The 23,871-nt window shown below is 42.7% G+C and overlaps 1 protein-coding gene across 1 annotated transcript in view; it reads left to right on the top strand.

Moving 5' to 3' along the window:
• Window positions 1-23,871, top strand: part of Galnt17 (polypeptide N-acetylgalactosaminyltransferase 17) — a 390,566-nt gene that overhangs the window by 312,365 nt on the left and 54,330 nt on the right. Inside the window, exon 6 of the mRNA XM_027416099.2 lies at window positions 1,004-1,121. Coding sequence (XP_027271900.1) covers window positions 1,004-1,121 — 118 coding nt within the window. The remainder of the gene's footprint in view (window positions 1-1,003; window positions 1,122-23,871) is intronic.

Genomic DNA, 23,871 nt, shown 5'->3' with positions numbered 1-23,871 from the left:
GATGCAGAGGACAAGATAGGCTTCCTATGGTCTCCTGAGGACTCACACATGTCTGGAGACTTTCCTTAGTCTTATTCCAGTGAGGAGGCATCTAGAGTACATAACAGCTTTTCTGGAGTGGTGTCTCAGATACCCATAGATATAAATACCTTCCTCTATGAGTCTTCCAGGTCTAGGGTCTCCAGACAGAACCTGGTTACTGGATCCTTTGGATTTTGGACTCTATGCTAATTATTTTTCCCATTGCTATGATGAAATTCCTGATGAAAGTGACTTAGGAAAAGAAGGGTTTATTTTGGCTCACAGTTTGAGGGCATACAGTCCATCATGGCATTGGGAGTCTGAGGCTCCTGGACACACAGTCAGGAAGCAGATAGAGATGAATGCTCCTGCTCACTTTGCCCTCTCCTTTTTATTCAGTTCAGAGCACCAGTCCATGGGATGGTACCACCCTCTACTTGTGAAGGACAGGTCCTTTCCTCCTCAGTTGAGCCTCTCCAGAAACACCCTTGGAAGCACAACCATGGGTGTGTCTCCTAGGTGATTCCAAACCCAGCAAGTTAACATTGAAGATTAACTATCACATATTCTTTGATTTGCCTTCATGCTTCAAGTTCAATCAGTCCCTTCTGCTTCCTGGGGTAGAGCAGATTAAAGTCACTGCTCACACTGAAATTCATTGAGACATCCTTTGGACTTCTGTAGAGTCACTCTACTGTCCTGGGAATGCATTGAGAACCACTTCCCATGTGGTAGACACCATGCCATGCATGAGACCAGCCTTTGCCCTGTTTATCAGGGATCTGGGCTATCCTTAGATGCCATTACACTCCCTGTTCTTCTGCAGCTAAAAAGCAGCCTTATGAAGAGATGGGGACTGGGGAAACTGAGAACTCAAAAAGGACTGGGGCAGAAATCCCTGTACACCTTATGATAAGTGTCTGCAAAAGAAGATATCACCTGCCTACATGTTGACAATCTTGCTTCTTTCTCTCTCCCATAGGACACCAGCCATGATTGGCTGCTCATTTGTGGTCAACAGGAAATTCTTTGGTGAAATTGGTCTGCTGGACCCTGGGATGGATGTGTACGGAGGAGAGAATATTGAACTCGGAATCAAGGTGTGTAATTTGGCATCCCTTCCTCTTGATTTGTGATGTGAACTTCATCCTGGGAGTGTGTTCAAAGTTTCTTATACCTATCAAGCAACATTTGTTTATCCCAGTCCATCCCAGTGGGGATATTTAAGCAGAGACATCAACACTTCTCATGTGTGGATGACGTAAACGTTCCCTCTCTAAAGACTGACCAGTGTATTGCATGCCTTAGTGACCTGTTCTGGAAGTTAAGTAGAGAATCTGGTGCTTTTTGCATTTACTTTCTTCTTGAAACTAAGTAGTCTCTTGAATTGAAATTTCTATCCTGAGTACTTTGATGGTGTTATGGTGTAATTTTAGTTGTCAACTTGACATAACCTAGAATCACCTGGGAAGAGTCTTCGTGATGAATTTTCTAGGTAAAGTTGGCCTGTGGGCTTGTCTGTAGAGGATTGTTTCCAGTTGTTGATGAAGAAAGACCCAGTCCATTGTGGGAGGCACTATTCCTTAGAAAAGTGATCCTTAACAGTATAAGAGAACTTAAAGTAAGCAAGGAAGGAAGGGTGTATTTGCCCTCTCTCTGCTCTTGACTGTCGATGTGATGTGACCAGATATTTAAGTTCTTGACTTGACCTCCCCCAAATAATGGGCTGTTTAACCTGGAATTGTAAACCAAATAAGCCCTTACTTCTCAATATTGATTTTGGTCAAGGTATTTGTCACAGCAGCTGAAAGAGAAACTCTCTACCTTATTCCCTTGAGACAGGGTCCCTCACTGAAGCTATAACTAGACTAGGCCCACAAGCCCCAGCAGTTCTCCTGTCTTTGCTCCATGTAATGCTGGGATTACAACAATGGCCAGCTTTCTACACAGGTACTAAGGATTTGAACTCAGGCCTTCATGCCTGCACAAGTGGTCTTGCCTACTGATCCATGTCCTCAACACCTCTTCATTTTTCCTTGAAGGCAAGAATGATTTGAACATTTCTATATACTGATAATAGTGCCAATGAAGGGTGTCAGGAGAGAAAGTGTGGGGTTGGGAGTGAACCACTGTCCTTGCAGAAGTAGATGTGTGGCTAGAGGGGTCACCAAAGACAAGAGGGACCCAGCATATTTGAGGCAATTCAGGCTGTTCAATGACAGCAAAGCCTGTAGCTAAAGTTCATTAGAGTGATGCTCCTCTGCCCACCCTCACAGACATGTTTCCTTTCCTCTTTCCCCTTTTCTTCTGACTCATAGATTTATTGAACAGTTTTGCTGGGCTATTCTTGATGTATGAAACATATTCAGTTTGTGATTTTTTGATAGATGTACAGTGTGAAATGGTCAGTACTATCGAGCTAATTAACATACATGCACCTATGTAGTTGCTGCTAGGGAGAGATGAATTTAAGATCTGATCTCTTAGATCAGTGGTTCTCAACCTTCCTGATGCTGTGACCCCTTTAATACAGTTCCTCATGTTGTGATGACCCCCAACAATAACATTATTTTCATTGCTACTTCATAACTGTATTTTGTTACTGTAATAAATCATCTGTGTTTTCTGATGGTCTTAGGCAACCCCTGTAAAAGGGTCATTTAGCCCTCAAGGGGATCATGACTCATGGGTTGAGAAACATTGTCTTAGAAAATTAAGAGAGTTTTGCTTGTTTGTGGCACTCAGGATGGAACCCAGGACCTTTGTATGCCAGGCAAGTTTACTGCCAATCATTAACCTCTTTTTGGTGTGTGTGTGTGTGTGTGTATGTGTAATGGACATACATAGAGATACATAAATAAACAAATACATATTTCCTTTCTTAAATTCAAGTCTTTATCCACTTTTCATGCAGTACATTGTGTAGTATGCATGTTTTTATATGCATGTGTACATAGAGGCCCCAGGTTCATGGAGTCATCTTCTATCACCTTATTCATAGAGGCAGGATCTCCCAATCAAACCTAGAGCTCACCAATATGACTAGTTTTGCTCGATAGATTGCTCCCTGGATCCTCTGCTTCCTCCTTCCCTGGCTGGAATTACAGATGGTTCACCATGCCCACCTGGCATTTACATGGGTTTCTGGGGATTTGAACCCTAATCCTCAAGCTGTTAGCCAAGCTTATGTCAGGTATTTCATCACAACAACAAGTAGGTAATATGCAAGGGCTTCCTTTTAAGTGAAGAAAATGTATGCACATTGCTTTATTTTATAGGTTATATTCCTGATTTACACAGCCTGGAGCAAAAACTGGCTAAATAATAAATGAACTATTAAGAAATTGATTCCCATTCAACCAGGTCTGGTAGAGCATGCCTGTTATCCTGGCACTTGGAAGGCTGGGCTGAGGATATTATGAGTTCAAGGGAAGCCTAGGCTATAGGGAGAGCTTGTGTTGGAAAAAAGAAAGGGCACAAAACAGAAAGGAAAGAAATGGAGAAATAGGGAAAGGAAGGAGAAAGAAAAGAAGAAAAAAGAGAGGCAGAGAGAGGGGAGGAAGGGGAAAGTAGTGGAGAGCTTCTTACCTATACACAAATGCAATTTTCACTCATTGTAAACATTCAATTATGTATATAATTTCACTTATAAAAATGACATAGAGGGCTGACAAAATGGCACAGTGGTTAAAGGTGTATTCCACTGAGCCTGACAACCTCCAGAATCCACCCGATAGAATCCACACAGACTAGTTCCCACAGGTTGTTCTCTGACCACCACATGTGTGCCGTGGCATATGCATACCCCAGAAATAAATAAATTCATTTTAAAAAGAAAAACAGCATAGAATCCCCAGGCCAGTTGGGTGTTTTGATGTCTGACTTGCTATGCATTCTACACTTTACAGAAGTGTTTGGTAAGTGAGCACTGTCTTTACTTGGCATTTTTTTTCACCAGGAGACAGGTCCTTCTGAGATTTTTCTAAGAATCCTGTGAAATCTTCTGTTCCCTCTTAATCCCATCCGCAGTGTGTAAGAGGCCTCAGAACAGGAAGTCTTCCTATGGTTCAGAAAGCTAAAGAAACTTTCGTGAAAGCAGCCAGCTGCTTGAGACCAAAACAATCCAAGGAATGACAGGGTCAGAGGCAACCAGAGCCACAAACCACCCAGGACTGGAAAAGGAAATGGTGTTTCTCTGGGTAATGTTAATCAGAAACTACTGACAGAGCATATGACAATAGCATCTCAATCCTCTTCTTATTATATTGTGTGTGTACATGTGTGTGTATACATTTGTAAACGTGTATATGTGTGTGTGTGTGTGTGTGTGTGTGTGTGTGTGTGTGTGTGTGTGTGTAGAGGTTAGAGGGCAACTTACAGGAGTTGGTTCTCTCCTTCCACCCCATGGGATTCTGGGAATGGAACTCGGTTTGTTAGGCTTGGACGCAAGCTTTTACCTACTGAATGAACCATCTCACCAGCCCAAATATCCGTATCTTAAGAGAGAAAAGATCTCCAAGGAAAGAAGACAGAAATTACTTTTAAATTAGGTGAAATCAGATGTTAATTGATTTTCCTGATGTATTTGTTAGTTTCCAGAGAAAAGGTCTAATAGTATCCTGAACACCTACAATATGGGAATATCACTGAGCCTTGTCCTGCAGCTGTCCCTAAGTGGAGACAGAGAGAAACAGTCACTTTCAGACTACCAAAAAATGGATGTTTCCTGTCTGATTTTGCTCTCAAACACCACCACCAGCTAGGGACTCAGGGTTCAATCTCATGGACATTAGGTAGAGAATTCATATTCAAACCACCATATATGTGTGTTTTGTGTGTGTGTGCGTGTGTATGTGTACAGGTTAGAAGACAACTTACAGGAGTTGGTTCTCTATTACATGGGTCCCAGAGATCAAACTAAGAACTAAGGTCATCAGCCTTGGCAGCAAGTACCTCTAACTACTAAACCCTCACACTGGCCCCTAAAGTTGAATTCTATACCAGTTGGATATTCTATATACCCTGACTGATTAAGTGAATCTAGATTACTTTGTTAGTTAATTTTCTTCTACCCCTTCAAGATAAATTATGAAATGAAGAATTTATATTTGAGTTCATTTCCTTTTTTTCTTTCTTTTTTCTCTACTTTTTCTTCCCTTTTTATTTTTGTTTTGGTTTTTCAAGACCAAGTTTCTCTGTGTAGCCTTGGCTGTCCTAGAACTCCCCCTGAAGGCCAGGCTGTCCTCAAATTCACAGAAATCCAACTGTCTCTGCTTCCCAAGTGTTGGCATTAAAGGCATGGGCCACCACCACCAGGACATTTCTTCCCTCTCTCCCTCCCTCCCTTCCTTTTTTTAGTAATCTTATTTATTTATTCATTTAATTTCTATGTGTGTTAGTATTTGGCCTGCATGTATGTCTGTGTGAGGGAGTCAGATCCACTGGAACTGGCGTTACAGATAGTTGTGAGCTGCCATGTCGGTGCTGGGAATTTAACTCAGGTCCTTTAGAAGAGTTACCAGGGCTCTTACCCACTGTGACATCTCCTTTCTTTTAATTCAACAGTTCCTTAGGGAATTTTTAAACACACTAAAAAAATAGAAAAATATAATGAATCCAAATGCATGAATTACTCAAGTTAAATGAATGTCAACATTTTGCTATGTGTAACATGAATAAATAAATGACCCAGAGACTGATATTGGGGTTCAAGCTTCAAGCTGAATATCAGAAAAGCAAAGCAGCTGGCCACTACCTTCTTACCTCTACCTCATGCTGAATGGACTGGTCTTGTCTCCATGAGCTCTCACCAAGCCTCAGACTGTAATCTCTCCTCAGTGTGTCTGGAGAATGAATGCCTCTCTGATACTTTGCTTCTGTTTTATATACTTCCCTAATGTTGGGATTTAAGGTGTGAGCTATAATTCTATTTCAGACTGATTCACTCTTGTATAGATCTGGGTGGCCTTGGACTCACAAGGATCAATCTACCTCTTATTCCTGAATCCTAGGATTGAAGATGTGTACCATCACCTCCTAGTTTCTGACTGCTGGGATTAAAGGTGTGTGGCTTCTATGGCTTGTAGCTGACTTTGCTTTCTGAATCTAAGTCAAGCTTTAGTAAATTATAAATAATATATCACTGCAGCTATGTGTTTGGAATCTTCTTTTCTAGTAACTTCTTGGTGTTTTAAAAGCAAATTCCCAGACATGAACCTAAAACTACTTTTGGCTGTCTGTGAACATATAAAGACTTTCTTAAAACATAATAGACTTGATGTAACATGACACTTAACAAAATTTAATATTCACATTTTCACAAAAATATTTCCCAAAATGCTGTCACATTTTCTCAAAAAGCACATGGTTTTATCACTTGCTTTGTTCAAATAAGATTTCAAACAAGGTCTGCCTACACATCACACTTCCTTGATGTCTCTTAAGTATCTTTCAATCTCTTCCCCATATCATTACATATTGTTCATTTTTTGAAGACTTATTTTGTTATTTTTAATCATGTGTTTGTGTGGGGAAACATACATATGAGTGCAGGTGACTGTGGAGGCCAGAAGAGGGCATTAGGACCCCTGGAGTTGGAGTTATAGTTAGTTGTAAGATACCAACATGCATGCTGGGAATGAATCTTGGATTCTCTGTTTATCCACTGAGTCATCTCTTCAGCTCCATTTATCTTTCTGTTTTTAAAGAAGCAGACATTTGTCTCATGAAGTTTTGCACAATCTGGATTTGGATAAATCCATTCCCCTTGGTACATTTAACTGGTGACTCTAATCTCTACGGTCTGTAAATCCTAAGAAGATACAGAAAGGTGTTTGCTTGCTGCTTCTGTTTCTGCTTCTCCATCTTCTTTATATGCCAGAAATCAACCATAAAACCTCTACCCCTGACTCATATCCCAAGTACTTAGATGCAGAAAGCTGATTCTGGTCATTCTTTCCATCTCTCCCTCCCTCCCTTTCTATTTGATTCCTTTGCTTCTATCTGCATCCATGTCTCCTTCTTCCCTCCCTTTCTCACTTTGTTCTTGTCCTAGTCTCTCTGCTATTGCTGTGAAGAGACAGCATGAGCACAGCAACTCTTTAAGAGAAAGCATTTAATTGGAACTGGCTTACAGTTTCAGTGTTTCGTTCATTATCATCATGGCAGGGGGCATGGCAGCACACAGGCAGACATGGTGCTGGAGAAGGAACTGAGAGTTGAACAGGCTTGATCCACAGGCTGCAGGAAGACAGATACTGGGCCTGGCTTTGGGTTTTGAAATCTCAAAGCCCACCCTGTTGAGGGAATTCTTTCAGCCAATAGTCTTTGAGGGACCAGCCCCTTCAGGGCGGGACTCAGGGGCTGCTTGTGGGCTGGGAGCGAGCTCCGGCTCTCTTAGGTTGTGGTTGGAAGGTGGATGGCAGCATCCAGAGGCTGAGGGCAGAAGACCTCGGCAGTTCTCTACCTTGCTTTGTCATTTGTGAGTGATTCCCCAATAAATACCTGACTTCCCTTTATTTTTGTGGACTCCCCAAATACATACTCACCACCCCTACTGACAAACTTCCTTCAATAAGGCCACACCTACCCCAACAAGCCACACCTCCTAATCCTTCGGAAGTAGTGAGCCTCTCCTTGAGAGAACCAACTAAGTGTGAGCCTGGGCAGGGGGCATTCTTATTCAGACTACCATAGTTCTTTGTTCCTGCCTTCTTTCTCTTGTTCTTCTCTCCCTCCATCTTTCTCTCCTTCTTATACCCTCTGTTCCTTTTTACTCTACCTCCTGCCTTCCTTTCTTACTCTTCTCTCATCCTCCTTTCTTCCCATTTCTCCCTTCATTTCCTCTCTTCCTTCCTCCCTCCTTTCTTCACTTCTTCTGTTTCTTCCTCTCTCTCTCTCTCCCCTTCCCTCCCTTCGTCCCTCCCTTGCCAGCAAACCGTAGATGGTACTGTGCTCTTTCTGCCACACACATTAGTAGAGCTAGCAAAATCCCTGTTGTCCTGTTAAGAATCAATGCTGGACTCCGGTGTTGTCAGCTTGACTGATCCATTATAAAATTCCCCATCAAACTTTCATCTAATCAACGGTGTCAGCAGTGCCAGCATCTTCCCCTGCATCCATTATTTCATTAGTGCCTGGGAAATGGTGGCTTTCTGCTTTAACAATCTGCATCCATTCTGCATTTCTAAGCTGTAACTCTTCATTAGAAAGCTTTCCTCTTCAGTTGTTAGGGAGCTGAAACACACACTTCAAGCCAAAAAAGCTTGGTAAATGCTAGTTCCTTCTTTATATTTAAACATTTTTAGAAAGATATTGGTGCCATGGCAACTTCCAAAGTTGACCAAAGAGGTCATTTTATTTCCCTGGTAGTATGGTGTCAAAAATTTTTAAGTATACTTTTTATGTGTTTAAATCCATTATAGTCATTTTCCTATCCTATATGTATTTTTATGAAGGCATAATTTAATATAATAAAACCATGTGACTGTCAGTCTTAAGTGGAAGGTTCCCCCATTTGCATAAACTTCTACAATCATCTCCCAAAGTGACATTGAACATAATCTGCCTGGGAAGAGCTCCCTTGGCTCATCAGTTCTTTCTGCTTCCCCAGACCCTTCTGTCTAGGCTGCAGTGTTCTGATACTGTGTGCCACTGGTGGGTGGAGAAGATGCCAAACTCTATGAAAATGGTGTCAGAGTGTTTAGACTGTATTGTGCCTAGCCACATTCAACTAAAGTAGAGTTTCTGAGATCCTTCCATGTCATTGCTGTGTGAACCAACAGTGTTCTCTCTCTCTCTCTCTCTCTCTCTCTCTCTCTCTCTCTCTCTCTCTCTCTCTCTCTCTCTCAGACAGGCACTCACTTTGTAGGTGAGGCCGGCCTCAAATGCACAGAAATCTACCTGCCTCTGCTTCCTGAGTGCTAGGATTAAAGGGGTACACCATACACCCAACTTCATCCTTTTTGCTGTGGTTTAATTTATTATTATCATTGTGTGATTATGTATGTACAAATTTGTAGAGACAGTTCTCTCCTCCCACATTTATGTGGGTTTAAGGGATTGAACTCAGGTCCCCAGACTTGCTTGACAATCTGAACAATCTCCACAGTCCCTAGGTGGCTCATTCTTCGAATTGTTGAGAAATAAAGATTTCATTGTGGGAATACAAGGTGACTATTTGTTTTCATTTCCCTGCTGAAGAATGGTTGGGTCATTTCCAATTGCAATTATTATGAGAAGGACTCCCCTAAAAACGTTTTTCTGGATGCATGTTTTGATTTTGCTCAAGTAAATGTCTAGGGATTGAGTAACTTCTTAATAGAAGATACCTGTTGTAATCTAGTCTTCTAAGTTTGCAATTTTTAAGACAAGCATGGTTATCCTTGTAACCACATCACTCAGACATTGGGTGAGAAGATCAGTGGGGATTGCCTAGCCAGCCTAACCTAGTGAGTGGCCTCCAAGCCAGTGAGACACTGTCTCAAACAGAGCAAGGTGGATGGTACCCAAGGAATGACACCTGATGTTGACCTCTCTGGCCTCCACATGTAGGCACACACACAGGAACACTGGCATGCATGAGTGTAAACACGCAGAAGTCCCATTGATGAGCACGTAACTTCACAGACAGTACAGGCTTTTGTGCTTCTGAGACATCTATGACTTCAGGCACTATTGAGCTCATGTTACAGATGGCAACAGTGGGATGGACAGAAATCAGGTGATTGTCCAAGAAGACTTAGAACTCAACTCAAAGTTCCATAATGCCTCCCATAAACTGCTTGAAATACTCATCTTTTCACTGTTGGGGCAAATATGGCAACACTGCTGATATATAATGATGTTATCATCTAGTACAGTGGTTCTCAAATGTGGATCATGACCCCTTTGGTAGGGTCACATATAAGATATCCTACATATCACATATTTTCATTATGATTCATAATAGTAGCAAAATTGTAGTCCTGAAATAGCAACAGGATAATTTTGTGGTGGGGGCGGTGTGGTCACCAGAACCTGAGGAACTGTATTGAAGGGTCATAGCATTAGGAAGGTGGTGAACCACTGATCTAGTAGATACTCAGGGTTGGATAAAATATATCTCTTAAAACAATCCCATTTGTAATAAATAGGCTGTTGGCAATCTGCCATATCCACGCATGGCTTCAGAGGCTGGACCTGATGAGGGTGGTGAAGAAATGAAGAAAGGACTGACAAACAGAAACCTGAAAAGCAGGGGTCTGGTGACTGGGCTCTCTACTGGAGAAACTGCAGCACCCTGGGAACTCCACCTGTGGACTGTGTAGAGCTGAACAGGGAGGCAGGTTATTACACACAAGTAAACAAGGAGGCGGAGCTTATGCTGTACAGCTGAGCAAGGAGGCTGGTCTAGCTAGCCTCAGTGGGTGCAGTCTCTGTAGGGAGCAGTCTTCAGGCTGTGAATAACTGGGGAGAGAAAGCTACTGTGGACATTTTCTGCACATGCTATGAACATCCACACACTGACCAGAATGTCAGGCTTCCCCATGTCCCACTGAACCTCACCCCTGGAGGAGAGACTGTACCATTCATTCCTCCAGGGTTTGACATGATTGACAGGGCTGATGCCAGGTCAGCATTGACATTCACTCAGAATTTAACTCTCAAGGCTTCCTCCCATCCCTACAGCAATCTTTCTGTACATACCCTGGCATGTACCATGCCCCTGCCACACACACACAGTTCATGCCACATGCTCTCTTGTATATGAGAACTGTAGTTATGTAATAAACAAAAAATGTGTTTGGGATGCAATGAAATTGGATTTCCTCATCCATAAATTGTGTGATGTTTGTGTCTAAGCTATAGTTCAAGAAACAGAACTGCTCTGTTGATATTTTTATAAATGGTGTCTAATGTATTTCTATTAAGAGGAGATACATTTGCTCTGCCAGAATGTGTTATCATAATAGCCACACCATTTACTCTACCGATGGAAAATGATGTGGGTTATTCTGTTTGGAATTTCACTCGCCCACTCCCCAGCCTGCCAGATTCGATCATAAATGATTGCGAACGTCTGTGAGTTATTTTATAAGAAGCATCCATCTATTTTTACAACTCCAGAAACCCTGTCACTCTTATTCATCTCCCTGGGAATAAAGCAATAATTTGATTCCCTGTAAACGTGAACTTGAATTTATACCATTCTCTGCACTCAAGACTTCAGTGTCAGGGGAGATTTATACCTGTGTTTCTGGGCCAGGAGACTAGAAGGTGGTATCCTGGAGTGTTTCGCACCATTTTGCACTATTTTCCTTGAAAAATCGGAAGTGCTACTCAGAGTGTTACTGCTCCATTTTGGATAAAGCTGTTTTACTTTCTATTCGTGTAAGCATGTCAAATACCGCACCACACAGAGCAGCAAGTCGTCTGTGCTCTTCCCTGCAGCCCTCTGTCTACTGGAGAGCATGTACCTGCAAAAATGCTCTGGGTGGTGTGGTGAGCTCACACCCCAGGGAACTTCTAATCCAACTGTTTAAAATTCCAGAGCTTCTTCAGCAAAACAGATGACTGCCCAAGTATCCACTTGGGTATTTGATATCTCTCAGGAAAGCCAACTGGGTCCACCTCTGATGTTCACTCCCTTGGCCCAGGGAGAAGTGCTTGTACGAGAAATATGTTTCCTCCTTTCTTTGTGTCCTGAAACACTAAGAGGGAAGATGTCTGTCATATTGTGAACATGAAATGTCTCCCTCAGTGAGACTCTGTCCCATCTTCTTCCTGGCTCTTGGTGGTAACCACCAAATACTTTGTATCCCTGTCTTGCAACAATATTCCTCCCTTATCTGCTTCTACAGTCACATGTCACTCCCCTTATCTTTGTGTCCCCTCTTCTGTGGTGGTTAGAATAAGCAATGTCCCCCCATAGGCTCATTGAACACTTGTTTCCTAGCAGGTGGCGCTGTTTGGGAAGTCATAGAGTCTTTAGGAGGTGCAACCTTGCTGGAGGACGTACATCACTAGGGATATGCTTTGAGAAGTATTTATAGCCTCACCCCACTTCCTGTTCTATCACTCTGCTTCCTGTGTGTGGATGAAAATGTGATCAACCAGCTTCCTATTGGCTGCTATGCCATGCCTTGTCCACCATGATGTACACTATCCCTATGAAACAAATAGCTAAAATAAACCCTTTCTTTTTAAAATTGCTTTTGGTTGTGGCATTTCATCACAGAAACAGCAAAGGAACAAATACATCTTCTCATCAGGATGCCAGTCTTACTGGATGAGGCCAACCTAAGTGACCTCCTGTTAACTTGATTACAGCTGCAAAGACGAGCTCTAAATAAAGTTGCACGTACAGCTCTCAGAGGTAGAATGTCATCCTATCATCTGAACATTACAATGGAACCCCTAGGTACTATTTCCTGTCTGAACTGATGCTCAGGGGAGAAAATAATTGCATGTATGGGTGGAGTGTGATACAGCTGCCACTGGAACATTGAATAACCCAAAGCTCATCTTGTCTGTATCCTGGCTGGTGCTCAGCACCAGGAGTGGGTACTTCACCTACTCCAGCCTGGGTACAGATCTCTTTCTGTCCCCCAAGCCCTTTTAGAGTATCTCTTAATACACTAGGTCTTGAAATAGTCTGACAGCTTTAGAACATTCTACATCCTGCTCTGCTATACTTTGATCAAGTTTCATTCCTTACACACTCTGAAGACAGATGCAGCTTCCTTATTCATAAGATGCTTACACACTAGAAGAAACTCCTCTGTGACTGTGCTGTCTCTTTCCTCAGCAGCAAGAAAGTATGTCATGAACACACCATACTCAGCTCTGTCAACTTGACAGCCTAGAGTCATCTCATCCCTAGAGAGGGGAGTCTCAATTGAGGGTACCAGATGAAGTTGGTCTGTTACTGTGTCTGTGACAGATTGTCTTGAATGATAATTGATGTAGGAGGGCCCAGTCCATTGTGGACAGCACCATACCTATGCAGGTGGTCCTGGGTTGTGTAAGAAAGATAGCTACTCATTAGTCTGAAACCTGAATTAGTCAGAGGTATCTGATGTCATAATAATGACAGTCTGGCTAGAGACTAGATATTTAGTAATTAAATCCATAGATAGTAACAAATAGGGAAACATTATCCAAAGGAGATTACTGAGTGTTCAGGGAAAGAACATGAGTTTGGGGAAGGGAGGGTTGGAAGCTGGAGAAATGGCCCAGCATTTAAGAGTGTATACTGCTTCAGTTCCCAGCACCCACTTTGGGACTTCACAACCATCTGTAATTCCAGATTCAGGGATCCAGTGCCCTCTTCTGGCAGCCTTGGGCACAGAGCTCATGCATAAACTAACACACAGACTTCATGCATGCACCCAAATAATAAACTCAATCTTAAAATTAAAAGAATGAAATGATAAGAATAGGTGTTTGGGTAGAACCTGGGGCATTGGTGGTCTTATGACCTCACTAAGTCATGATATTGAAGAACATGCTGGAAAGGGAGCAGAAGCTATTTGGGCTTGGGCTGATTGCAGCCCCTGTACATCTCTTTCTCAGGGTGACTGCAGGGTGGGGCAGAAACAGGCTTGGCTGAGCAGCCTCAGATAGACTTTTCCAGCCAACCCACGCCAGGCTGGTTCAGCCAGATCCTTTCACACTTGGTTAGCAAATCCATATGTTGTTGATTTCCCCTGGGGCTAGTCTCCAGAGTTCTTTCTTGTCCTAAACTGGTGATCTTTTCAGGAAGTAATTTTATGACCATACCTTTAAGAACATAGGCTGTTTTTCCCCACCCAAACTATATATCCACAAAAAGCAATGACACAATTTTATGTTATACTTTTAAAAACTATTGCCATCTTTTCAGACTCCAAATTTTTAGCTATCTTTATCCCTAAACTGCTGCAGAAAGAGTTTGGTTTCAGATCTAAAGTGCCTATCACCGCATTAGTGGAGCCCAGGCCCTACCCAGCATGCACTTCAAAACAACTTGACCCTGCTTTGCAGGCCAGTGATAACCTGGGAAGGCTCCAAAAGTTGTGTCTTTGATGTTTTATCTTTGAAAAAAACTTACTGTGATGTGTGGGTATCAGAGCATTTCAAATTAGGAATGGAATTGTTATAAGTGTGTGTGTGTGTGTGTGTGTGTGTGTGTGTGTGTGTGTGTGTGTGTGTTTATAAGTGCAGGCATGTACATACCATAACGTGTGTGTGGAGGTCAAAGACAACCTCTGGTCTCTGTCTTCACCTTACACAGGATTTCTTATTGTTCAGTGATGAGCACCCCAGGCTATCTAGCCCTCCAGCTTCCAGAGATTTTTCCTGTGTGCCTCCCTTCTCGCTGGCAGTAACAGTGTTGTATTTGTAGACATGCACTATAGTGTCTGGATCCACATGGGTCCTAGGAATTTGAATGCAGGTCTTCATGCTTGTGTGGCAAGTGCTTTTCCCATTGAGCCAACTCCCCAGTCACAAGAATGGACTGTGGAATCTCCAATGTTGGTGTCTCCCAGACGTTTCTTGCATGTACCACATGCTCCCATTATCCCTCTCTCTTCTGCCTTCTCCCCTGCCCCATTTGAATCCATATTTCAGGGGAGATCATAATAGATCATTTGTAGGTCCATGGTTAAAACGGTAGAGTTCTGTTGGAAGACAGAAGACACCAGGTTCCAGTCTTATACACAATGAGATGTCCTTGGTCCTTGTCAGCCAGTCAGAGCTTGAACCTCAACAGTAACAAGATATTTGTCATTTTCTCTTCAGCAGTGGACAGCCCATGTTCTAGGTAAGGATCTGAGTCCAGAGAACATTTTTTGAAATTTACAGGTCTTTGTGTTCCAGATGAAAGAAATGAACTAGAGAAACATGGATAATGAAATAGAGACAGGAAGACATGGAAAAATAGGAGAGGGCTGAAGAGCTGGGGAAGGGCATAGTGGAGGGAGTGGAGTCCCAGACAATCATGACCTTTTATTAGTTATTTACATAGCATCCACCTTTTCCAGTGCCTGCTGGTCACTGGCTCTTTAATGCACATGTGCTGGATTTGGGGTCCACATTCTTTACACCAGTCACAGTAGGGGATTGATTCTGAGAAACTTCACCTCTTTCATTTTATCTTTATATAAATGGTATAGAACCAGGCATAGTGATTGTGAAATTAATTTTAAAAGCCAACTTGTCACAACCAAGAATGACCTGGGCAGATCATGCCAATGGAGAAATATTCCAGATCAGGCTGGTCTTATGGGCATTTCTGTAAGAGATTGTCTATGGTTAATTGGTGTCTAGCCAACTATGAGTGGTGCTATTCCTTAAGAAGTTGATCCTGAACATATAAGAGAGAAAGCTAGCCAAGATTAAGCAAGCAAGAATCCATACACTACTCATTCTCTCTCTGCTCTTGATAGTGGGAATGATGCGATTGATTGCTTGAGTCCCTGCCTTGACTTCCCTGCATTGCTGGACTATAACTTGGAAGTGTGAGACAAATAGACTTTTGTCTCTCTTAAGGTGATTTAGTAAAGGGTCTTTTTATCACAGCAGCAGAAAAGAAATCGGCGTGGGGTGGGGTGTGGGAGGATACCTGGGTAGTTCAAGACTAGCTAGGCTACAGAGTGAGTTTCTTTCAAAAGAAAAAGATTTTCTTTGCATGTATTTGTAGGCAACTTTTAGCAATCCTCTCACATATGTTTAATCATCTCTAGATTTTTAAATCACGTGTAATAGAATCTAAGTATTATGTAAACAGTTATTATACTATACTGTTTAAGGAAAAAGGCCTACATTTTTTTATTCATTTCAAGCTGGGTTGGATCCATGTCTACAGAAGAGGGGGCTGATTATGCTTTAAAAATAAGAGAGCACCTACAAGGTTGAAAGCAGAGTATAAGGTTCTTAAGAAATGTGATGGACAGTATTTTATACTACAATATTAGCGCTAGACTTTGGGGGGCAGGCACGTGCAAAGTTATGGCTTAAAGTGGCATATTTATATGTCAGGCTGACAAGGAATGTATTGTGCTGGTTAGTTTTAACTGGCAACTTGACACACACAGTAGAGTCAGGTAAGAGCCTTAGTGAGGAATTTTCTAGATTAGGTTGGTCTATGAACATGTGTTTGGAAGATTTGTCTTAATTTTTAATTGGTGAAGGAAGAGCAAGCCCATTGTAGGAGGCAGTGTTCTCTAGCAAAGGGTCCTGAAATCCAGCAAGCAAGCAAGCAAGCAAGCAAACAAGAAAGCAAGCAAAGATGTATTTATTCTCTTTGCTCTTGCCTGTAGATATGATGTGACTAACTGCTTGAGTCTGTGACTTGACTTCCCTTCAGTGATGGACTGCAACCCCAATTTATAGGGCAAATAAGCCCTTGCTACCCTAACTTGCTATTGATCAGGGTATTTTATCAGAGGAACAGAAATGAAACTAGATCAGGGTATAAAGGTGAGGAGGTCCAATCAGATAGTGTCATACAGGCTTACACTGACAGCTACCCATGAAGTGGAGGCAGAAGGATGAGAAATTCAGTACCTTCCTTGGAAACTTAGTGACGCACTGTCTCAAAAGAGAAAGTACAAACAAGACAGGGGTGTAGCTCAGGGGTAGAGTGCTTCCTTCACATGCATGAGGCCCTATGGTCAACCACAGTACCATATTCTCTCTCTCTCTCTCTCTCTCTCTCTCTCTCTCTCTCTCTCTCTCTCTCTCTCTCTCATGCACACACACACACTCACATACACACTAACTCACTCACACACATACACTCACACATACACTAACACACACAGAGACTGGGGGCGGGGGAGACTATGTTGATTCACTTTGCTCCCAGTTTTGGTTACACAAAAGGACAAAATTATACACCAGATTTAGTTTAAAGACTCAGCTGGCTGTGATGGCTAATACTGTCAGCTAGACGGGATTGAGACCCACCTCGGGGATAAGCCTCTGGTCATGGCTATGAGTAGGCTGACTGAGGTAGGAAGACCTCAACTGTGGGTGGCATCTATCCAATGGGTAGATGGTGCTGGACTAATAAGGAGAAAGCAAACTGAGCACCAGCATCCATCTGAGGCAGGGTCAGTGGCCAACTTTGAGTCCACTTTCAGACTGACCCCTTGCTGCCTGATTGTTTTGATCCAGCCATGAAGGCCTTTTAACTTTGTGATGGTTAAGCACGACTGTCAACTGAGAGAGACTGAGAGTCATCTAGATCAGTGCACACACCTCTGGGTATGTCTGAGAGGGATTTCTAAGAGACAATTAGATGGGGAGGGGTGCTATGAACTGATCAGTGATTTCATTCATCGACAGGCTCAAAATTTAAATACATTATTGGAAGGGGTAGAACTTCCTGCCTGGTGTTCTGTATGAGCTTGAGACTGACCAATGGTAGATATGTTTTCAGCTTTGAATGCATGAGTTTGTTAAATGCATAGCAAGCCAAAAATAAAAGAATGAGAGAGAGAGAGAGAGAGAGAGAGAGAGAGAGAGAGAGAAGGAGGGAGGGAGAGAAGGCCAGACACTGTACCCTCTGGGTGAGGCTTCCAAGTAAAAGAATAAATCGCAACAGGTAGAGGTAATATCATCAAGGCAGGTGTTCACAGCATCCAACAGAAACCAACTGTGAAGCTGAAACAGTCAGCTTGATTCCAGACTGAGCTTTTTCTCCTTGTCTGAGTTTTCTTCCCATGGCCGTACATTCAGCTTCTCTCCCCCAGCAAAGGCAGTTATTTTTTTTTTTTTTTTTTTTTTTTTTTTTTTTTTTTTTGATCATGGGACAAACACTGGTGATCTCTGTTGGAAACAATTCACCTTCTAGCTGTTCTCAAGGACATGATGTTTTCTCTCTTGGGCTGGTTTTTTTTTTTTTTTCTCCTCCCTTCCTGTCACTGAGTCAAGGAGGCCAGCAAGGCCTCAGACAAGGGTTTTTGAAGGACAGTTTGAGACAAACATGCTTGATTGAGTCTGCAATGGGGGGCAGGGAGGCAAGCTTGATTCCAGGGCCAGCTTTTCAGTGAGCTTAAATAGCACATGACAGTTTACCTGTATAATGTATGTTACATCTGGTTGGAAGAAATAGGTACTGTTTTGGGGGGCAGGGCATGTCTCAGGATTATATCTTCCCTGGGCCCCTTCCTGCTATGGCTACATTCTCCTCCCTGTCTACCATAATGTGTTCTGCTTTGCCATGCACCACAGCCCCCCTCCATTGTGGATAGAAACCCGTGCTTTCTGATAGAAACTGTACAGGCTGGGAGGCTCTCACTCCATGTTCTGTACTATAGGGTCACTCTGTTTCTCTGGCACATTGGCTCATAAATGGGTGCATTTATTCTGAATATTGTTCTTGTGTTTGCTTATGAAGTTTGTGGATTCAGAATAAATCTGCACCCGAGCAGTCATCAGACATCAGTCAACCTTGAAGATGACCAGAGGCACAATGTCTCAGTTAGCTTTAACTGCCAATTTGACATGGCCCAGAATTATTCAAGAAGAGAGAATCTCAAGTGAGGAATTTCCTAGATCAGATTGGCCTGTGGCCATGTCTGCAGAGGGATTGTCTTGGTTGTTAATTGATGTAAGAGGGCTCAGCCCACTGTGGGAAGCACCATCCCCTACACAGGTGTCCTGAGCTGTGTAAGAAAACTAGTTGAGCACGAGCTTGCCTGCATGCCAGCAAGCAGCATCCCCTATGGTTCCTACTATACTTCTTTGTCTATAAAGTGAGTTCCTTAGTCAAAAGTTCTGCTGTGTAGAAAAGCAAGCAGTCTTGGCTTCAGGTTCCTGCCTTGACTTCCTCCCTTGGCATCCCTCAGTGATGGACTAGTTGTGACCTGGACTTATAAGCTCAATAAACCCTTCTGTAAACTCAATAACCCTTTACTCCCCAAGTTGCTTTTGATTAGGTTGTTTTGACATAGAAACAGAAAGGAAACTAGAACAGCCACTTGATTGTATTTTTATTTGTTTGTGTGTGTTTTCTTTTTTTTCATTTTTTTATTTGAATTAGAAACAAGATTGATTTACATGACAATCCCAGTTTTGTGTGTGTTTTCAAAACAAGGTTTCTCTACATAACTGCTCTATTTTGGAACTCGCTCTATAGACCAGGCTGGCCTCGAACTTACAGAGATCCACACACATCTGCCTCCCAAGTGTTGGGATTAAAGGTGTGCACCACCACTGTCCAGCTAGAACAGCCAGCCCCTTTATGAGTGGGGACCCCTGAAAAAGGCAAGGAAACAACCACCATGGTAGGAAGAGCTCAAGAGTGAGAAATCAGTGCCTCAGACCTTCCACAAGACAATGGATGTAATCCCACCATTTATCCACACACAACAACCTAAGAAAAACAGAGTGTGAAGGAAATTACATAGCTGGCATGAAAAGTGTAATTAGGCTTTAATCATATTCAACAAACAATTATTCATAATTATATGAGGAATTAGCGAACACATGTAATTATTAGAACTTTAATACCTTCTAAGGAGGAAGGAAGGGTTCAATGTGCCTGTGTATCAGTCACCAAAACAATGATATGGAAAGCTGCAAAGTGTTCATAGATCTAAAAGGTAAAAATTTGCACATATCATTCTCAGATCACAGCATAAATGGATGACAAAGGATTAAATATGAAAACCTGTGAGCAAAAAAGTCCTAGACATTTAAAAATGTTCCCAGATACTGCATTCTCAGGTAAAGATGTCCAAACCTATCCTAACAGTACTTGGCAGAGCTCAAGGATCCTTATGTACCAACTGACCTCTGGCTATAAATCTTTACTCATATTAGCTCACAGATCTCCCCCCACTCCCGTGTTTAGTGTGAAACGTTTTTTTTTTTTTGTTGTTGTTGTTGTTGTTGTTGTTGTGTGTGTGTGTGTGTGTGTGTGTGTGTGTGTGTGTTGCTTTTGTAATACTGAAGATAAAAGTTATGGCCTCACATAAACAAGGCAAGCAGCTTGATCCTACACCGGAAGAGTCTAAGCAGAAGATCTACCACTGAGACACACCCCAACCCCTCCCTGGAGGATTTTAGGCAGGTTCACCACCACTGAGTTCCACCTCCAGCCCCTTAGTGGGAGATTCTAGGCAGGTGCTCTACCACTCCCAGCCCCTCACTGTGGGATTCTAGACAAGCATTCTATCAATGAGCTACATTTCCAAATCTTTTTTTTTTTATTTTGAGTTGCACAGTCTGGCTTTGAAGTCACCCTTTAGTCCAGTTAGCCCTTGAACTTGTGACTTTCCTGCCTTAGTTTCCTGAGTAGCTGAGGTTGCCAGCCTGAACCTTCAGGCACATCTAACATTGTTCTAGCTTAGACAAGTGTGTCTTTCACTTGTCTGTTGACAAGTTACTTTAGAGCAGGCTCTACTGTCTCCATGAGTGTCTCTGCTGGTCCTTCACCCCACTGCAATGCCTGGAGCACAGAATACAGAATAGGTTGTTCTGGATGTCACATATTCCTTCTCAGGGCCTCGAGCAGCCATACACTAAGGAAAATCAATAAACGAACAAACAACACTTCTTTTATTTGGGGTCTAATACATAAACTCTTTGGGAGGGAGGGGAGCTGTGCATTGTCAAGGGCTGTGAAGCACAAAAGAAAATGGAGGAAAGAGGGATAATATGATATGAGGTAATCCAGGATGCCACGCTAGCTGGGTAGAGGAGGAAAACTAGAAGAATAAACAAACCCAGAGATTGGAGGAAGAGTGGGACCCACAGCAGTAAGGGAATGCATTGGAGAAATGTATAGGAAAGCCAAGGAGGAAGGTCCCCCAGAGAGACCCACCAGACCCAAATTTGAATTTATACTGTCAGTTTTTTATCAAAAGTAGCTTATGGGAGTGGGGAATGAGTTTATTTTTGCCTATAGTTCCAAAAGGTTAGAGTCCATCATGATAGAGAAGGCATGGAGGCAGAAGTCTGAGACCATTCTGGCTATTTGAAGCAGACAGATCACATTTCATCTGCACACAGGAAGCAAGGACAAAGAACAGGAAGCAGGGTGAGGCTATCGACCCTCAAAGCCTGCCTCCAGGAACCTACTCCCCCGACACAAAGCACACTTCCTAAAAGTTCCCTAACTTTCTCACACAGGGCCCCCACCTGGGCACCGTGTGTTTCAAACATGTAAACCCAAAGAAGACATTTCACATTCAAACCCATCAGGACACCCATATCCAGCCATATGGCTTTTAATCGTTTCCCTCACCTTTCTATTGAAGCAATCAAGTGCAAACTCATTCTGAGGAGATTCAAACAAATGTCTGCCTACCCTAGATAGGGCATGAACAACAGAAACAAATTATTCCAACCAAGGATGACTTGGTAAAACAATGAATTTAACTGGAGTTGCACTTCTGAAATGCTGTGCATATGGAAATTGTCTGTTAGACACTGAAGACTGGCCTCTTCATATTCTGCCTGTGGGTTTTGTTGTTTGTTTGTTTGTTTTAGTATGGACGGCTGTCCTCCAAGTTCATACGTTTATTCAAATTCATTTTGAATCAAAGCAATGCTTGGAGAAGAGATTGTATTTAGCAAGCCATTGTGCAGATATTCAGATAAAGCATACTGGCTAGATGAAAGTTATTGTTGTATTAATACGTTTAATTTGACATAATTACTTGATACAATGAGGACCTGAAGTGATCTGTTCTTTCCAGAACATCTATTGTTCTCCACTATGACAGGCAGCAAGAGAATACATCCCTGCAACTGCTCCTCTTTGGAAAGGAAAGGACATTTGGGCTGTCACGTTGATGGAAAACCGGGATAATTTCTCTCTGTGATTCCTTTCTTCCCTTTCACCCTGAGCGTCTTGATCCTGCCTGTGTAGACATCAGCTGGGCTGGGGAGACCTTCTGCCTGAGCAGCTTGGCATTCTCTGTCTGCCGCTCCCCAGAAATGACAAGCATTTCTTTTTTCAGGTCAGAGAATGGAAATTCTATTTTCAAAGCCATAAGGGCCCTCAGGTATGAATAGATCTTCCCTTGGGAGTCACAGCCTGAAGGTGGATGACTCTGGCTGCCCCACTCCCATGTCCCTAGACTACAGGAGCCACTCATGATGCCAGGAGTGCTCCCCTCCCCTGCCCTGCTCTGATTCCAAGCCAACCTTGTTTGCTGGTTCCAATTAAAAAGCAATTGCATTCCCAGCAGTTCAAGAGTACAGCCAAAAATACAGCCTGTTCAGAAAAAGCATGATCTTTTTCAGAAGGAGTTCTCCATAAAAGGGCTAGATGCTGCTCATGAGAGCCAATGACAACATGGTCGTCATCATGTGTTTCACAAATTTAGGCATTCAAAGACAAAACCAAAATGGAGATGGTTTGCCCTGGATTATCTGATGGCTACAGTGAGACTTTCTGTTGGTCTTCATGTTTTTGTTTTTTTTTTTTCTTTTTCTCTTCCCTCCCACATTTATTAGAGAATAAACAGGAGCTGACCTTTTGTCAGGCAGCAAGGAACCAAAGCAATCAAATTAAGGAAATCAAAATCGAGAAGGTCAGGGGGTCAGCACTAACCACACTGGGGAGCTGTCACCCACGGCTGCCTCAGCCAAGTGGGCATCCATCTCTCTAGGAGCAGTCCATGCTCCCTGAGAAGGGCCAGTGAGCAGGCAGAGCTGGGAAGAACACTGAAGACCGTGTGTTCAGCTGTCTCCATGGGTGGGATGGTGGCGCCTCTGTCCTCCATGGCTCCCAGACTGCAGAAAAGTCAGGTATAAAAGCTCTTCCACTCAGAATTTAAGAACCCCCAAATAGACATGGGTGCCTGTCTGTAAGGTCAGCATGTGGGGGGCAGAAGCAGATGGATTGTTAGTTCATAGAAAGACTCTGTTTCAATGGGAGAAGGAGAAGTGAGGGGGCAGCCAGAGTGGCGGTAAAGGAGGAGAAAAAGGACTAGAGAAAGGAAAGGAAAGAGGGAGGGGCAGCCAGAGGAGGAGAAGCAAACAGAGGAGTAGTGGCAGAGGCCGAGAGAGGTGGGGTAGAAGGAGAAGTGCCTCTACCCTGGTTCAATTTTAGGTCTATCCCACTTGTTTCAAGTGGTTGAACCTCTGCATTCCTTGAGAGTTTTCTTTTTTTTTTTTTTGAAATATTATTTTAGTGATTTTGACATTGATTTATGTGCATGTGTGTGTATGACTGTAGAGGCCAGAAGAACAGTATCAGATCCCCTGGAGCTGTTGTTCCAGACTGTTGTGAGAACCCTGATGCGTTACTGGAAACTGAATTTGGGTCCTTTTTAAGAGCAGCAAGTATCTTTATCCTCTAACCTAGTGGTCCTCAACCTTCCTAATGCCTGAACCCTTTAGAACAGTTCCTCACATTGTAGTGACCCCAGCCACAAAATTATTTTTGTTGCTACTTCATAACTGTAATTTTGCTGTAATGAATCACAATGTAAATATATGATGTGTGACCTTTGTGAAAGGGTCATGAACCAGCAGGTTAAGAACCACTCCTGTAAGCCATCTCTACAGCCTCAAGAATCTTATTTTTCATCTAAGTAATCTGGGATTTTATGATAAGACCATTCAAGTATATCACCAATAAAGTTAGGATGTGCAAATACAGAACATCCTATAATCCATAATTTGGGGATGTGACTCATATTGAAGTTGATCAACTAAATTTTCTTCCCGTGGAAAAAATATTGAGCTTGGGCATGGTGACACACCTGTAATCTCAGCACCGAGGACACAAAGGCAGGAGGATCGTGAGTTCAATGCAGCCTGGCTGCCTCTGGAGTCTAGGAGACCTTGTCTAAAATCAACAACAAAAAAAAGGAAAGAAGAAAGAAAGTCTTTTATTTATTTTTCCATCTTTGAGATAGGGTC

The sequence above is a fragment of the Cricetulus griseus genome, chromosome 4 (assembly GCF_003668045.3).
Source record: "Cricetulus griseus strain 17A/GY chromosome 4, alternate assembly CriGri-PICRH-1.0, whole genome shotgun sequence".
Classification (NCBI taxonomy): domain Eukaryota; kingdom Metazoa; phylum Chordata; class Mammalia; order Rodentia; family Cricetidae; genus Cricetulus; species Cricetulus griseus.
Note: the sequence above shows the minus strand (reverse complement) of the source record. Positions and strands in the feature narration are given on the sequence as shown.